We start from the raw sequence: 16631 nt of genomic DNA, 5'->3' as shown, positions 1-16631 counted from the left end.
TCTGTCCATGGAATTTCCCAGGGAAGAATACTGGAGTGGGTTGTCATTTTCTATGCCAGGGGATCCTCCTGACCCAGGGATTGAACGGCCACTCTTGAGTCTCCTGCATTGGCAGGCAAATTCTTTACCACTAGGGCCACGTGGGAAGCCCCATCTGTTCAAATAACTCTTGGTTAAATTACCTTACATTGTTTACTCTGCGTGCAGTGCTCATACTAGTTGTTTGATATATGTGAACTTATAACAATCTAATGATAAAAGTGCTGTTGTTCCTGTTTAATAGCAAAAAATCCCCTTAGCTCCTCAGTCATGTCAAAACTAGGAAGTTGTAGGGTCAAGATTTAACCCAAGTTTGTCTGTTATGCTAATGTGCCTTCTACTAGACTATAGTGGTACTGAAGCTCTGTGGCTAACTAGAATAATTTTTGCCGGCTAAAAGCTATGTGTTTCTGGATCAGCTCTTAATGAGACTGCCTTCCTAGAAAATTAAGTCCACCAAATAACCAATCACAGACCTCCTTCCCAGGAAATGAGGTATTCTGACCTCAGGTCAGAGTTTTCTGGTTATTGGGACCAACACTACCTCACATGTATTCTGACTGCTTTCTCCCCTTCAATCCGCTTGTTGGGCTAGATCTGCATATAAAAGTGGAAAGTATGTAGCAAATTTCACCTGCATTATGAGTGAACAGGTAAAAGGAAACTTTTCCATTGTGAATTAAAATAATAATCTTCATATGCGATTTCTCTTTCGGTTCTAATGGTTATCCTGACCACTTTATGTTATAAAGAGAGTACCTCTACCGGTCCGCAGTAGCTAAAAATGACAGTCTTCTGTTTTCGATCTCATTGGAGTAACAGCGAACACCTCCTGCTGTAAATAACTAGAAACTGGACAAAATATACGCAACAGCTGCTTTCAGACTTCAAACAAAGAGAAGCATTGTGATCCTTGAAAGAAAGAAAATAAAAGAGGCAGGCCCTATAGTTTCCCCAGTTTTCTGTCTGGAGGCATAGTCTGAACCATAGGGCAGAAAAGGGATTATCATAAGGAGTATTGTGGTCTTACTGAGTCATAGAGACAGAATTTGAACTTTAGAGAGGTCAAGGTGATTGTGATAGCAGAGTAGGGTTTCTGAAAGGAGAGGACTTTGCGGAAAAAGAACTCAAGAAATCCACATGAAGTCCCCCTAAATCTTTGTTGAATATTACATAATTTGATGTCTTTGAAATATGGTGCTGGAGAAAACTCCTGAGAGTCCCTGGGACAGCAAGGAGATCAAACCAGTCAATCTTAAGGGAAATCAACCCTGAATACTTGTTGGAAGGACTGATGCTGAAGCTGAAGCTCCAGTATTTTGGTCATCTGATGTGAACAGTTGACTCACTGGAAAAGTCCCTGATGCTGGGAAAGACTGAGAGCAGAAGAGGACATCGGAGGGTAAGATAACTGGATGGCATCACCAATGCAATGGACATGAACTTGGGCAAACTTCAGGAGATGGTGAGGGACAGAGAAGCCTGGGATGCTGCTGCAGTCTATTCCTATCAGCCAGACTGCAAAGACATTGTTGATCACTTGGGACATTAATAGAACCCCAGAAGCCACACCTTAGTTTTACCATAAAATAGCCCTATAATCGGAGAAGGCAATAGCACCCCACTCCAGTACTTTTGCCTGGAAAATCCCATGGATGGAGGAGCCTGGAAGGCTGCGGTCCATGGGGTTGCTGAGGGTCAGACACGACTGAGCTACTTCACTTTCACTTTTCACCTTGATGCATTAGAGAAGGAGATGGCAACCCACTCCAGTGTTCTTGCCTGGCGAATCCCAGGGACTGGGGAGCCTGGTGGGCTGCATCTATGGGATCGCACAGAGTCAGACACGACTGAAGTGACTTAGCAGCAGCCCTATAATAAATGATGACTTAGACTTACCCTTAGAAACCTTGTAAACAAGGCTTGCATGTGTCAAATTGAACCCCAAATAACTTACTGCATACCAGGACAAAGCATTCATTAAAGAAAGACAAAAAAATTCACTTAGTCAGCAACATAAATTTTACTATATTATCCAATAAAAAAATTACTAGATGTGGGGCTTTCCTGGTGGCTCCTGCCAATGCAGGAGACACAGGTTCAATTCCTGATCTGGGAAGATCCCACATGCTGTGGAGCAACTAAGCCTATGCACCACAGCTACTGAGCCTGTGCTCTAGAGACACAACTACCAAGCCTACATACCGCAGCTACTAAAGCCGGTGCACCCTACAGCCTGTGCTCTACAAGAAAAGCCACTGTGATGAGAAGCCCGCACACCACAATTAGATGGTAGCCCCGGCTCGCCACAGCTAGAGAAAAATCCTGCACGGCAATGAAGACCCAGTACAGCCAAAAGTAAATAGATTAAAAAAAAACATTTACCAAACCTGGCAAGAAGTAGCAAAATGTAGTACAAATTCCTAGTAACAGGAGTGAAAGAAGGAATGTCACTATATATACCGCAGATATTAAACGAATAATGTGAATATTATAAACTACTTATTCTAATAAATTAGACAACTGAGATGAGAGAGACAAATTTTGATAGACACAAATTGCCAAAACTGACTTAAGAAAAGTAGAAAATCTTAATAGTCCTGTATCTATTAAAACTTAAATTCATAATTCAAAATGCTTCCAAAAAGAAAACTCCAAGGCTCTGATGGTTTCACTGTTGAATTCTACCAAATATTTAAGGAAGAAATAATACCAGTCCTACATAAATTCTTTCATAAAACAAAAGAGGAAGGAATATATTTTATGAGGCTAGCATTATTCTGCGCAATGACAACCCACTCCAGTACTCTTGCCTGGAAAATCCCATGGACGGAGGAGCCTGGTAGGCTACAGTCCATGGGGTCGCGAAGAGTCTGACATGACTGAGAGACTTCACTTTCACTTTTCACTTTCATGCATTGGAGGAGGAAATGGCAACCCATTCTAATATTCTTGCCTGGAAAATCCCAAGGACAGAGGAGCCTGGTGGGCTGCCACCTATGTGGTCGCACAGAGTCGGACACGACTGAAGCAACTTAGCAGCAGCAGCATTATCCTGATACCAAAACCAGGTAAAACCATTTAGGAAAGGAGAACTACTGAACAACAGCCCTCATTAAGGTAGATGTACATATCTTCAAAAAATTTAGCTAATTGAGCACAGCAATATACAAAAACGGCAATACACTATAACCAAGTGTAGTTTATTCCTGGAAAGCAACATATGAAAATCAATTAGTATAATTCACCACATTAACAGAATAAAGAAAAAAATCCACATGGTAATATTAACAGTTCAAGAAAAATATTTGACAGAATTCAACACCATGTTCATGTTAAAAGCTTTAAGGAAATTAGGAACAAATGGGAATTTTTAAAATCTCACAAAATGGGCTTCCTTGGTGGTGTGGTAGATAAGAATCCACCTGCCATGCAGGGGACATGGGTTTGATTTCTGGTCTGAGAAGATTCCACTGCCTTGGAGCAACTAAGTCCATGCGCCCCAGCTACTGAACCCAAGCTCTAGAGCCCTAGGCTTGAAACTGCTGAAGCCTGTGTGCCTAGAGCCCATGCTCTGCAACCAGAGAAGCCAGAACAATGAGAAGCCTGTGCACAGCAACGAAGAGCAGCCCCTGTTTGCGGCAACTAAAGAAAGCCTGCAAGCAGTGATGAAGAGCCAGCGTGACCAAAAAAAAAAAAAAAAACCAACTCACAAAGAGAATCTGAAAAAGAATAAAAAAGTTGAGAGGATTTATACCACCTAGGGCTAAAGAGTAAGGGGGGGTGGCCAGGAAATGTATCTGGAAATGCAAATAACCTAGAATAATCTAAACATTTTGAAAAAGAGCAAAAAAAAGTTGGAGGATTTATACTACCTGACTTTAAGACTTACTAATAACCTACAGTCCATGGGGTCACAAAGAGTCTTACACGACTAAAGTGACTGAGCATGCACACAGTAACCTATAGTATCAAGACACTGTGATATTGGCATTACCTGGAGGAAGGCATGGCAACCCACTCCAGGATTCTTGCCTGGAGAATCCCATGGACAGAGGAGCCTTGCTGGCTACAGCCCAGGGGGTTGAAGAGAGTCTGACATAACTGGAACGACTTAGCACACACACATGTGATATTGGCATAGGAACAGATAAACATATCAGTGGAACAAAATAGACAGTTCAGACATAAAGTGAAAGTGAAAGGTGCTCAGTTCAGTTCAGTCGCTCAGTCGTGTCTGACTCTTTGCTACCCCATGAACTGCAGCATGCCAGGCCTCCCTGTCCATCACCAACTCCCAGAGTTCACCCAAACCCATGTCCATCGAGTCAGTGATGCCATCCAGCCATCTCATCCTCTGTCGTCCCCTTCTCCTTCTGCCCCCAATCCCTCCCAGCATCAGCGTCTTTTCCAATGAGTCAACTCTTCGCATGAGGTGGCCAAAGTATTGGAGTTTCTGCTTTAGCATCAGTCCTTCCAAAGAATACCCAGGACTGATCTCCATTAGGATGGACTGGTTGGCTCTCCCTGCAGTCCAAGGGACTCTCAAGAGTCTTCTCCAACACGACAGTTCAAAAGCATCAATTCTTCAGTGCTCAGCTTTCTTCACAGTCCAACTTTCACATCCATACATGACCACTGGAAAAACCATAGCCTTGACTAGACGGATCTTTGTTGGCAAAATAATGTCTCTGCTTTTTAATATGCTATCTGGATTGGTCATAACTTTCCTTCCAAGGAGTAAGCGTCTTTTAAATTCATGGCTGCAATCACTATCTGCAGTAATTTTGGAGCCCCCCAAAATAAAGTCTGACACTGTTTCCACTGTTTCCCCATCTATTTCCCATGAAGTGATGGGACCAGATGCCATGATCTTCGTTTTCGGAATGTTGAGCTTTAAGCCAACTTTTTCACTCTCCTCTTTCACTTTCATCAAGAGGCTTTTTAGTTCCTCTTCACTTTCTGCCATGAGGGTGGTGTCATCTGCATATCTGAAGTTATTGATATTTCTCCTGGCAGTCTTGATTCCAGCTTGTGCTTCCTCCAGCCCAGCGTTTCTCATGATGTACTTTGCATATAAGTTAAATAAGCAGGGTGACAATATACAGCCTTGACGAACTCCTTTTCCTGTTTGGAACCAGTCTGTTGTTCCAATTCCAGTTCTAACTCTTGCTTCCTGATCTTCATATAGGTTTCTCAAGAAGCAGGTCAGGTGGTCTGGTATTCCCATCTCTTTCAGAATTTTTCACAGTTTATTGTGATCCACACAGTCAAAGGCTTTGGCATAGTCAATAAAGCAGAAATAGATGTTTTTCTGGAACTCTTGCTTTTTCCATGATCCAGCGGATGTTGGCAACTTGATTTCTGGTTCCTCTGCCTTTTCTAAAACCAGCTTGCACATCAGGAAGTTCACGGTTCACGTATTGCTGAAGCCTGGCTTGGAGAATTTTAAGCATTACTTCACTAGCATGTGAGATGAGTGCAATTGTGCAGTAGTTTGAGCATTCTTTGGCATTGCCTGTCTTTGGGATTGGAATGAAAACTGACCTTTTCCAGTCCTGTGGCCACTGCTGAGTTTTCCTTATTTGCTGGCATATTGAGTGCAGCACTTTCACAGCATCATCTTCCAGGATTTGAAATAGCTCAACTGGAATTCTATCACCTCCACTAGCTTTGTTCATAGTGATGCTTCCTAAGGCCACTTGACTTCACATTCCAGGATGTCTGGCTCTAGGTGAGTGATCATGCCATCATGATTATCTGGGTCATGAAGATCTTTTTTGTACAGTTCTTCTGTGTATTCTTGCCACCTCTTCTCAATATCTTCTGCTTCTGTTAAAGGTGCTCAGTTGTGTCTAATTCTTTGCGACTCCATGGACTATACAGTCCATGGAATTCTCCAGGCCAGAATACTGGATTGGGTAGCCTTTTCCTTCTTTAGGGGATCTTCCCAATCCAGGGATCAAATCCAGGTCTCCTGCATTGCAGGCGGATTCTTTACCAGCTGAGCCACAAGTGAAGCCCAAGAATACTGGAGTGGGTAGCCTATCTCTTCTCCAGTGGATCTTCTCGACCCAAGAATGAAACTGGGGTCTCCTTCATTGCAGGCAGATTCTTTACCAACTGAGCTATCAGGGAAGCCCTCAGACATAAATATACACACATATATTTGGTCAACTGATTTTAAACAAAGTGGCCAAGTGAGTCAATGATCAAAGAGTAAGCTTTTTAACAAACTGTGCTATACTAACTAGGTATCCATATGCTTACCTCACACCATACACACAAAAAATTAATTCAAACTGGATCATAAATGAAAACATGAATGCTAAAACTATAAAAATTCTAGGAGAAAGTATAAGAGAAAATATTTACATTCTTGAAGTAAGAAAGATTTCTTATATAGAACACAAAAGGCACAATTATAAAAGAAACAGATACATTGGACTCTATCAAAATAGAAAACTACTTTTTGAAAGACCTATTAAGAAAATGAAAAGATGCAAACTGAAAGATTCACAAAACAGCCCAGTGGGTAGGACCATGGCCCAGGTTCAATTCCTGGTGGAGGAACTAAGATCCCAAAAGCCACAAGGTATGACAAAAATAAATAAATAAATAAGACAGGCAAAACAGATACTTTTATAGATATACAGATACTACAAATAGATGTTATGGCACATGAAAAGATGCTCAACATTAGTAAGTGATCAGAGAAAAGCATCGTGTATTACACATCTACTACAGTAGATACACTTAAAAGACTGAGAATTCAAACTGTTGATGAAGATGTCCATAATTGCTGGTGGGAATGTAAAATTATACAACCAATTTCAGAAATGACTAGGCTCTTATAAAGTTACATATACACACTTTCCATGCAAACCAGTCTTTCCATTCTTAGCTATTTATAGAGAAATGAAAACATACATCCACACAAAGATTCGTACACAAACGTACATATTATCTTTATTACGATAGTGAAAAACTGGAAATGACCTAAAGAGCCATTAACAGATGAAAGGATGATTGTTGTATATCTAGTGAATGGAAAGCCGTTTAGCAATGAGGAAGGAAGACCTATATACTCAACATCATAGAAATCATCTCAGAAACACTACAGTGAGTGGGGAAAAAAGCCAGACATAAAAAGTGCTTACTGAATGCTTCCATTTTTATCAAACTGCTGCTAAGTCGCTTCTGTCATGTCCAACTCTGTGCGACCCCATAGACAGCAGCCCACCAGGCTCTGCCATGCCTAGGATTCTCCAGGCAAGAACACTGGAGTGGGTTGCCATTTCCTTCTCCATTTTATGAAACTAGGAATGGCAAATCTAATTCATAGTAATAGAAAGCACATTAGAGGGTTTATGTATCATGGGGCTGAGCATGTCAAGGTTGCCTAGGAAGGGCTAATGGACAGAATCTATATGTTGATTATGGTGGTGTTACATAGTGTATGATTTTGCAAAAATTTATTGATTTTGTGTAAATTATACCTTGATGAAGTTGAGCATCAGAAAATTGTTATATGGTTTAGGACATAAACTTCGATTTTGTGTAGGTTAGTGTGTTTCTGAAAGCTTGGCCTCTCTGTACAAATACCAGGGCTGAATCAAATCTTGGAGACAGGATTTTGGATGAAATAGAAAAGGATAGCTTTATTCCATTGCCAGGCAAAGGGAGACACACCGGGCTTCTGTCTCAAAAAGCTATGTATCTCAACCCCAAAGAACTCAATTAGGGTTTTTATAACAGTAAATCAAAGGTGGGGTCTCTGACAAGATTAGGGTGTATGCAGGATCTTCAGGGGTAGGGTCTCCTAATCTTGATGAATTTATCTGGTCCCTTTCATCTTGCCTCAGACAATTTTTAACTGCTCCTTCCTTGATTAGCAATTGTTCTAATCTGCCCTTTGGAACTCAAGGTCATAATGGCTGAGGTCTTGCCTACAAGAAGTGGAGGGCAGAAAGGTCTCTAAGCCTGGAAGCCTCACAGGGCCCTGATTGGTTTCAAATGTACTTAAAAGAAATGCAATAATAAAATTGACAAGGGACCTCCCTAGTGGTCCAGCAGTTTAGAATCTGCCTTCCAATGCCAGAGACACGGGTTTTATCCCTGGTAGGAAATGGCAACCCACTCCAGTATTCTTGCCTGGAGAATCCCAGGGATGGGGGAGCCTGGTGGGCTGCCGTCTCTGGGGTCACACAGAGTCGGACACAACTGAAGTGACTTAACAGCAGCAGCAGCAGCAAGGGAACTAAGATCCCACATGCTGAAAGGTGACTACGTCCGCAAGCCGCAGCTACTGAGCCTGGTGCATTCTAGAGCCTGCACACCACAACGAAGACCCAGCATAGCCAAAAAGAAAAATTAAAAATAAAATTGACAAGATTGTCTTTTACCTTTCTTTGTTTTTTTTTTTTTTTTTTGTCTTTTACCTTTCTTTGCATACACTAAGCTTTATAAAGTCACATATGTACCAAACGGCTGAAACTGCAGACTTACTGCTGGGAAGGATGCTTTGCAGAAAGTCCCCCTTGCTTCACTTTCTTTCAGTTTCTTTCCTTGCCCTCTCCTCAGTCCTTTCCTTAATACCAATAACAATTTATGTTTGTAATGAGCTTTCTAATTACAAAGCACTTTCCAACCTTATTTCATTCTCAGAATAACTTTGAGAGTCTGGGATAGAATTATTTCTTCATTTTATAAATGATGAAACCAAAAATTTAGGGCCAATGAGATAAAAAACATTTTACCAAAGGCAGCACAGTTTGTATGTGCCTCACAACATAATCAATAGCTTTTCTCTTAGCTTCCATGCCTCTTTTTTTTTTAACCCCTCTACACTTTAAATTGTTCAGAGTAAAAATCTTTCCAAGGTGTGAAAATAAATCCCGCTTAGTGACAAATATACATGATGTCTTTTAAAACAAATATTCATTTATTTGACTGCATCAGTTCTTAGTTGTGGCACATTGGATCTTCGATCTTCTTTGCATAAGTAGGATCTAGTTCTCTGATCACAAATCAAACCCTGACCAGGGATCAACCCCTCTTAGCCACTGGACCACCAGGGAAGTCCCATAGGATGTCTTGACAAAATCCAATCACCTCAGACAGATCAGTCTGGGCCTCAATAAGCCCTTAGGTGCTAGGTACTTATGATCAAGGGACTTGTCATTGGTGTTCACCCACAAGAGACCCCAAGATCAGATCAGATCAGTCGCTCAGTCGTGTCCGACTCTTTGCTACCCCATGAATCGCAGCACGCCAGGCCTCCCTGTCCATCACCAACTCCCGGAATTCACTCAGACTCACGTCCATCGAGTCGGTGATGCCATCCAGCCATCTCATCCTCTGTCGTCCCCTTCTCCTCCTGCCCCCAATCCCTCCCAGCATCAGAGTCTTTTCCAATGAATCAACTCTTTGCATGAGGTGTCCAAAGTACTGGAGTTTCAGCTTTAGCATCATTCCTTCCAAAGAAATCCCAGGGCTGATCTCCTTCAGAATGGACTGGTTGGATCTCCTTGCAGTCCAAGGGACTCTCAAGAGTCTTCTCCAACACCACAGTTCAAAAGCATCAATTCTTGGGCGTTCAGCCTTCCTCACAGTCCAACTCTCACATCCATACGTGACCACAGGAAAAACCATAGCCTTGACTAGACAGACCTTTGTTGGCAAAGTAATGTCTCTGCTCTTAAATATGCTATCTAGGTTGGTCATAACTTTCCTTCCAAGGAGTTAAGTGTCTTTTAATTTCATGGCTGCAGTCACAATCTGCAGTGATTTTGGAGCCCAGAAAAATAAAGTCTGACACTGTTTCCACTGTTTCCCCATCTATTTCCCATGAAGTGATGGGACTGGATGCCATGATCTTCGTTTTCTGAATGTTGAGCTTTAAGCCAACTTTTTCACTCTCCACTTTCATTTTCATCAAGAGGCTTTTTAGTTCCTCTTCACTTTCTGCCATAAGGGTGGTGTCATCTGCATATCTGAGGTTATTAATATATCTCCCAGCAATCTTGATTCCAGCTTGTGTTTCTTCCAGCCCAGCGTTTCTCATGATGTACTCTGCATATAAGTTAAATAAGCAGGGTGACAATATACAGCCTTGACGAACTCCTTTTCCTATTTGGAACCAATCTGTTGTTCCATGTCCAGTTCTAACTGTTGCTTCCTGACCTGCATATAGGTTTCTCAAGAAGCAGGTCAGGTGGTCTGGTATTCCCATCTCTTTCAGAATTTTCCACAGTTTATTGTGATCCACACAGTCAAAGGCTTTGGCATAGTCAATAAAGCAGAAATAGATGTTTTTCTGGAACTCTCTTGCTTTTTTCATGATCCAGCGGATGTTGGCAATTTGATCTCTGGTTCCTCTGCCTTTTCTAAAACCAGCTTGCACATCTGGAAGTTCACGGTTCATGTATTGCTGAAGCCTGGCTTGGAGAATTTTGAGCATCACTTTACTAGCGTGTGAGATGAGTGCAATTGTGCAGTAGTTTGAGCATTCTTTGGCATTGCCTTTCTTTGGGATTGGAATGAAAACTGACCTTTTCCAGTCCTGTGGCCACTGCTGAGTTTTCCAAATTTGCTGGCATATTGAGTGCAGCACTTTCACAGCATCATCTTTCAGGATTTGGAATAGCTCAACTGGAATTCTATCACCTCCACTAGCTTTGTTTGTAGTGATGCTTTCTAAGGCCCACTTGACTTCACATTGCAGGATGTCTGGCTCTAGGTCAGTGATCACATCATCGTGATTATCTGGGTCGTGAAGAGACTCCAATGGAGGGCTGAAAACAGAAGATTAACTCTTTCCATTTCCTTATAGCTATTATGGTCAGTCCCTCAAGAGCCCCCCTCCTCCCATTTTCTCCTCTCTCTAACCTGCAGCCAGACAAGTTTTTTCTGTTTGAGCAACAGAACCTTTGTTTATAAGAGCAATTGACCAAACCACCCCTGGATTGTTCCTTTATCTCTTCCTGATTTTTGTTGAATCCCATCCTACTTCAAAACTATTGATAGCTCTGCACTCTAGAACCCCTGTGCTTTGTACTTCTCTAAATTCCTCAGACTAAACTTCCTTCCTGAGGGCAGGAGGAAAAGGGGGTGACTGAGGATGAGATGGTTTGATGGCATCACCGACTCAATGGACAGGAGTTTGAGCAAACTCAGGGAGATAGTGAGGTCTGGCAAAGGAGTTGCAAAGAGTTAGACACGACTTAGTGACTGAACAACAACAACAACAACAGAATGTATAAATCAATGCTGGAATCTAAAATTGCTTTGCAGGGACTTCCCTGATGGTCCAGTGGTTAAGTATCTGCCTGCCAATGCAGGGGAACATGGGTTTGATCCCTGGTCTGGGAAGATTCCACATGCCTTGGGGCAACTAAGCTCTGTGCACCACAACTACTGAGCCTGAGCTCTAGAGTCTGCCAACAACTAGAGATAGTCCCCACTTGCCCAAATTAGAGAAAACCCTTGCACAGCGATTTAGATCCAGCTCGGGCAAAAATAAATTAATTAGTTAATTAAAAAGTAAAATAGCTATGTAGTAGTGCAAAGATGATTGGCTTTGAAATCATAAAGACTGAGGTTTCAATTCTGGCTCAGCCCTGACAACTACAAGTATTTATTGAACTCTTAGTAGACATTCAAGCTCTGTGATAGGTGAAGATGCAGAAGTGAATTAAAACATAATCATCATTTTCAAGGCCCTTATATTTGAAGGATGGAACAGGGAGATGAAATTCCTAAACAGATTGTATCTGTACAATAATAGATCTAACTAAAGGTTATATTATGACAATCTTATGATCTTTCACAGTTTAAGCCTTGGAGTCTTTATTTGTAAATCAGGAATAATTATACTTCACTTCCAGGCATAATGGCTGGCACATAAGAGGTTAATATTGCAAAACCTGTTATTCCAGGGAAAGCATTTTATGTCCTTGCTTCTCCTTTCTGTAAAGAAAAAACAATAAGTGATCTTTTTACAAACTGCATTTGAAGGCTTTAACGTAAGATTCACTTAAAGTAAATACACTTACATAACTTTATTACAACAATAAGAGGTGTGAAAGGGAATTATTAAAAATCTCACCATGCTAGAAAATCACCTACTTTCCCTTGGTAGTCTTATTTCCCAGTTTTTGTCTGTTACAAAGCTGTATCTATTTTTAAATGTTTTAGTGTTGTTACAAGGTATACAATACTTGTAATTTTTGGTGGCTGTTAAAAATTTAATTGACTGGATTCCTGTTATTTGCTTAATCATTCCTCTATGGTTCCACATTTCTCTTGAGAGACAACGATTCATTGGAGAGAATGAAAACTTTGAAAACAGAAATATCCTAGGTTTGAAGTTCTAAGTGAACCTCTTACTAAGAGATCCTGGGTAAGTTATTTAACCTTTCTGAAACTGACTGTTTAAAGAGGATGGATTTTAATAAAAATTACGCTTTTATTCTGCATTTAGAAGTGATCTGTATAAAGTCTGTGCCAAAATTTGGATTGCATTTAGAGGTGATCCGTATAAAGTCTGTGCCAAAATTTGGATACTCGAAATAAATCATAATTTTAATATTTAATTATCAGTACATAATGCGATAAACACCTTTAACACATAAAGCTCATTTAACCCTTTGTGTTAGTTACTTCCTTAGGATCAAGTTTCACATGGGATTACTTGGGTCAAAGATTATAAACATTTTTACGGTATTTAGAAACATCTCAAATTGCTTTTCAAAAGACTTCCTTCAGTTACACAACTACTAGCAACACACATTACATCAGCCTACTTTATGGTTACCAAAGGTATATCATTGTGTGACATCTTTGTAACTGATAGTTTTAATTTTCTTTCTGAGAAGTTGGAACATTTTTTTTCTTTTTTAATAGCAAGTACTGTCTGTAGGAACGACAGCTCAGGGCCACGTGGGTTGCGGATCGCACAAATGGACTACATCTCCCAAGGTGCTCCGCCGGCGCGCCGACAGGAAGTGGCCGGAGCATCTCCCGCCTCCACGCCGAGGAGAAGAGGTTCTATCCGGGGCCTTGGCGCTTCTCTTTCCTTTCGCGCCGGTTGCCGCTGCGGAGCGCGGCGGGTCCATGTGCGCAGTGAGCGGCACTATTCCTGGCCCAGTAGCACCCGAGCCCCGGGTTTGACCGCGTCCCCGCTGCGATGGACCCCAACACCATTATTGAGGCCCTGCGGGGCACCATGGACCCAGCCCTGCGTGAGGCCGCGGAGCGTCAGCTCAATGAAGTAAGGACGCCGGGGTGGCGGTGGCGGTGGCGGCAGCGGCGGCGGCGGCAGCAGGCGGGCGGACTGTGGCAGGCCAAGCCCTCCCGGCCTGGCCAGAGGCGCGGACGGAGTCGCTGAGGGGCCCAACTGGAGGGGTGGGGCGGGGACCTGACGGCGAGTGCCACGCCGGGGCCCTTTGGCTGCTGCGGTAGTGGTGGCGCCGGCCACGGTTTGCGTCGGATCCTGAGTTGGGCCTCTGGCTGCGGTGGAGGCATGAGGGGCCGGCTGGGGCGAGGCGGGCGTGACGGGCTGGACACATGGCTGGCTCGGGTGGCGGCCGCCCTCTGGCTCATTCCCAGCTTGTTCTCGCGCCCAGGAGGGGGCGAAAGTCACCGGGAGGTTTTCAGACGTTTCCGGGAGGAGTCTTGCTGGCGCCGGATTTGGAGGGGCTCCTGGGAATGCAGAGCTGGTCCACTGGAGGCTGCGCCTGCCAGCTTGTCCCTTTGCTGGGCTGATGGGTGACCTGCACAACTTTCTCCTCCCCGGCTGAGTTGCTAGGGACAGCTTTCAGAGGCGAGCCCCCACTTCTTAGGCAGGGTGAAGGTAGTGCGGGACACCCACAGGAGTCTGATTCACTGCTCTTCTACTCTATTATTGCCTCGCTGGGGAAGGCAGGGCTATTTAGTGGAAAGTGTCGGGTGAAGCGCAACCTTCTAAGTAGAGCTACACCACTAATTTCTGAACTGACCTTGGGCAAGGCGCTTAACCTTTCGATCCTGACTTTTTCTCATTCATAAAATTAGGCCAGAGGGTTTGCTGAGAGGTCAAGGGAGACGATGTAAGACAGTGCCTTGAAACGTGCCAAGGTCCACATCAACTATCTGAGGGTTGGTTTATTTTTCTCCCCATATTTTTGAAGGAGACCACTCTTTGGAAAGCAGCCTTATTATGTGGGTATTTAATTGTACTCGTTTCCGTTTCATTCTTTGTTTCTAAGTTTCTGCAACTTCTGTTGGAGTATTTTAAAGACTTTCAAAAGGATCCCTGTCGCTTCCTGTGTCTCCCTATGAATTTGCCCAGCTTTAGTGAGGTTTATGTCTTTTTATTTTTAAGGTAGAGAGAATTCCTCTTTAAAATAGAATTTCAGTTAGTTTATGTTCCTCTTAGCTGGTAGGTAAATACTTCTAAAACTTTATATTGACTAATAGGAATTGAACATCTTCAGTGTACCACGCTGTTTAGAGATCCCTGGCCTCAGTGAACTTAAATTTTAAAAAGCTCATCCACAGAATTTAGACAAATTAAGTGTAAAGTTACTTCAAAATAAAAAGTTAGATCTATTTTATATGGAAGACCACTAGATCTTGCCAAAAATGATGCTCAAATTCTCAGGCTGAAAGTCACCTTGGGAGGAGGACAGATTCCTTTTGGATATAAAATAGTGAGTTGAAAGAAATTCACTCTTTAAACCATTTCTAAACTATGGAGAGAGTTATGAATCACTTTTTGCTTTTGTGATAGACACATGTTAAAATGAACATTATTTTGTTTATGATGTGCTAGACACATTGCAAGTTCAGTCATAGTGATGTCTACCATGACTTTGCCCTAAATCACATGAGTTTCCTTTTGGATATAAAATAGTGAGTTGAAAGAAATTCACTCTTTAAACCATTACTTAACTATGGAGAGAGTTATGAATCACTTTTTGATTTTGTGATAGACATAAGTTAAGATGAACATTATTTTGTTTATGATATGCTAGACACACTACAAGTTCATAGTGATGTCTACCATGACTTTGCCCTAAATCACATTATTTTGAGTAAATATACTTGTGTGTAATTATTAATTTAAGAAGTTATTTGGAAGAATTGGTTCCTTTGTAGGAAAATTGAGTAAGTAATACTTCCTGCAAATTTGAAATTTATTTATTCCTCAAGCAGCTCAGTTCAGTTGTATGTGCTAACATCTTGTAATAGAGACTTGGGGTAAGTATTTAACAGGCTAGTTTTTAGAAGATAAACAATCAAAGTAATATTCAAAACGTTTATTATTTAACAGTTAAGCTGCTATTAGGGTTTTGAAATTTTCTGAAGTATGAACACTGCTTAGCTTTTCTTTCAAAAAAAATTGATATCTGGCCTGTATTTCTGTAATTGTTAGCTACTTATATTTTGCACTTTTCTTTCAGTTATTACAAAATACCTAAGTTTTTTAGTAATTTTCCTAAGGTAACTTTTCTGTTAATTAGCATATTTTAATTTCCAGTCTTGCTTGTGTTTGAATTCTTTTTGCTTTGACTTTCTTGTGGCAGAACCTAGGTTTAGTCACACTATATAGCTCAGTCGTGTCCGACTCTTTGCGACCCTGTGGACTGTAGCTGGCCAGGCTCCTCTGTCCGTGGGATTCTCCGGGCAAGAATACTGGAGTGGGTTGCCATTTCCTTCTCCAGGGGATCTTCCCAACCCAGGGATCGAACCCTGGTCTCCCGCATGGCAGGCAGATGCTTTATCCTCTGAGCCACCAGGGAATTCCTGAACCTAGGTTTAGGAAGAAATAAATCCAACTCTTGAAGAAGCTTGACTGTAGTAAGAATGAGGAAGTAGCATCTTATTTCTGGCAAGCTTTTCTTGCTTTGGATAAAATAGGGTAAACCAGTCATTCCATCATGATGGCTTTTTCAACTGAAGCTACATATTGGTTCATTTAGTTAGAAGAAAAAGATCATTGCCATTGAATGAATCTCTTCAGCTAAGTGAAGTAATTACTAACTTAAAAATTTTTTAATATTATCAAATAGATAATTTAAAAACCAAACCAAAAGTGTCCCTATCTCAGAGATTGCACTTGACTGTTCCATTTGCTTGGAACCCCTTTTATTCATTTGCCTCCCAAACTTGTTATTTCACTTCCCTCTCATTACTGTTCCGCTGTGTCTGTATCCCTAAGGAGTGACTTGACTACCATGCTCCATGTCTCCCTTCACTTGTTTATATCATATGTATTGTACTTACTGTTTCCCCAGTATAATTTTTGAGTTTCATGAGATCAGGAATTCTTATGTCTTGTTACTGTTATTCTTTGGTTGTTAATGGTAGGCTTTACTGACTTCCTGTTACAGTAGATAACAGTATAGGCTTTAGGTTTCTCATATGACCTCCACTTCAGGAATTTTAAGGGTATTTATGTTTTTTATATTACATATAAAGTTCCAACAGATTGTTAAAGACCACTGTATGGACACTGTTTTTGACAGATATTTTCAAGATAAATCTGATTAGTATTTCTCACTTAACTCTGTAGTATGTTATGAAAGTTTTTTTTGAACCACTGTTAT

The 16631-nt window shown here is 41.6% G+C and overlaps 1 protein-coding gene across 1 annotated transcript in view; it reads left to right on the top strand.

Annotated features, from left to right (window-relative positions):
- The first annotated feature begins 13070 nt into the window (after window positions 1-13070).
- IPO7 (importin 7) overlaps window positions 13071-16631 on the top strand; it is a 44199-nt gene continuing 40638 nt past the window's right edge. Inside the window, exon 1 of the mRNA XM_086340104.1 lies at window positions 13071-13312. Coding sequence (XP_086196230.1) covers window positions 13229-13312 — 84 coding nt within the window. The 5' untranslated portion in view covers window positions 13071-13228. The remainder of the gene's footprint in view (window positions 13313-16631) is intronic.

This window comes from Bos grunniens, chromosome 15, assembly GCF_055505025.1.
Source record: "Bos grunniens cultivar Pamir isolate PY7600 chromosome 15, Bosgru_T2T1.0, whole genome shotgun sequence".
Lineage (NCBI taxonomy): Eukaryota > Metazoa > Chordata > Mammalia > Artiodactyla > Bovidae > Bos > Bos grunniens.
The sequence above is the reverse complement of the archived record's forward strand: the minus strand, read 5'-3'. Positions and strand labels throughout refer to the sequence as shown.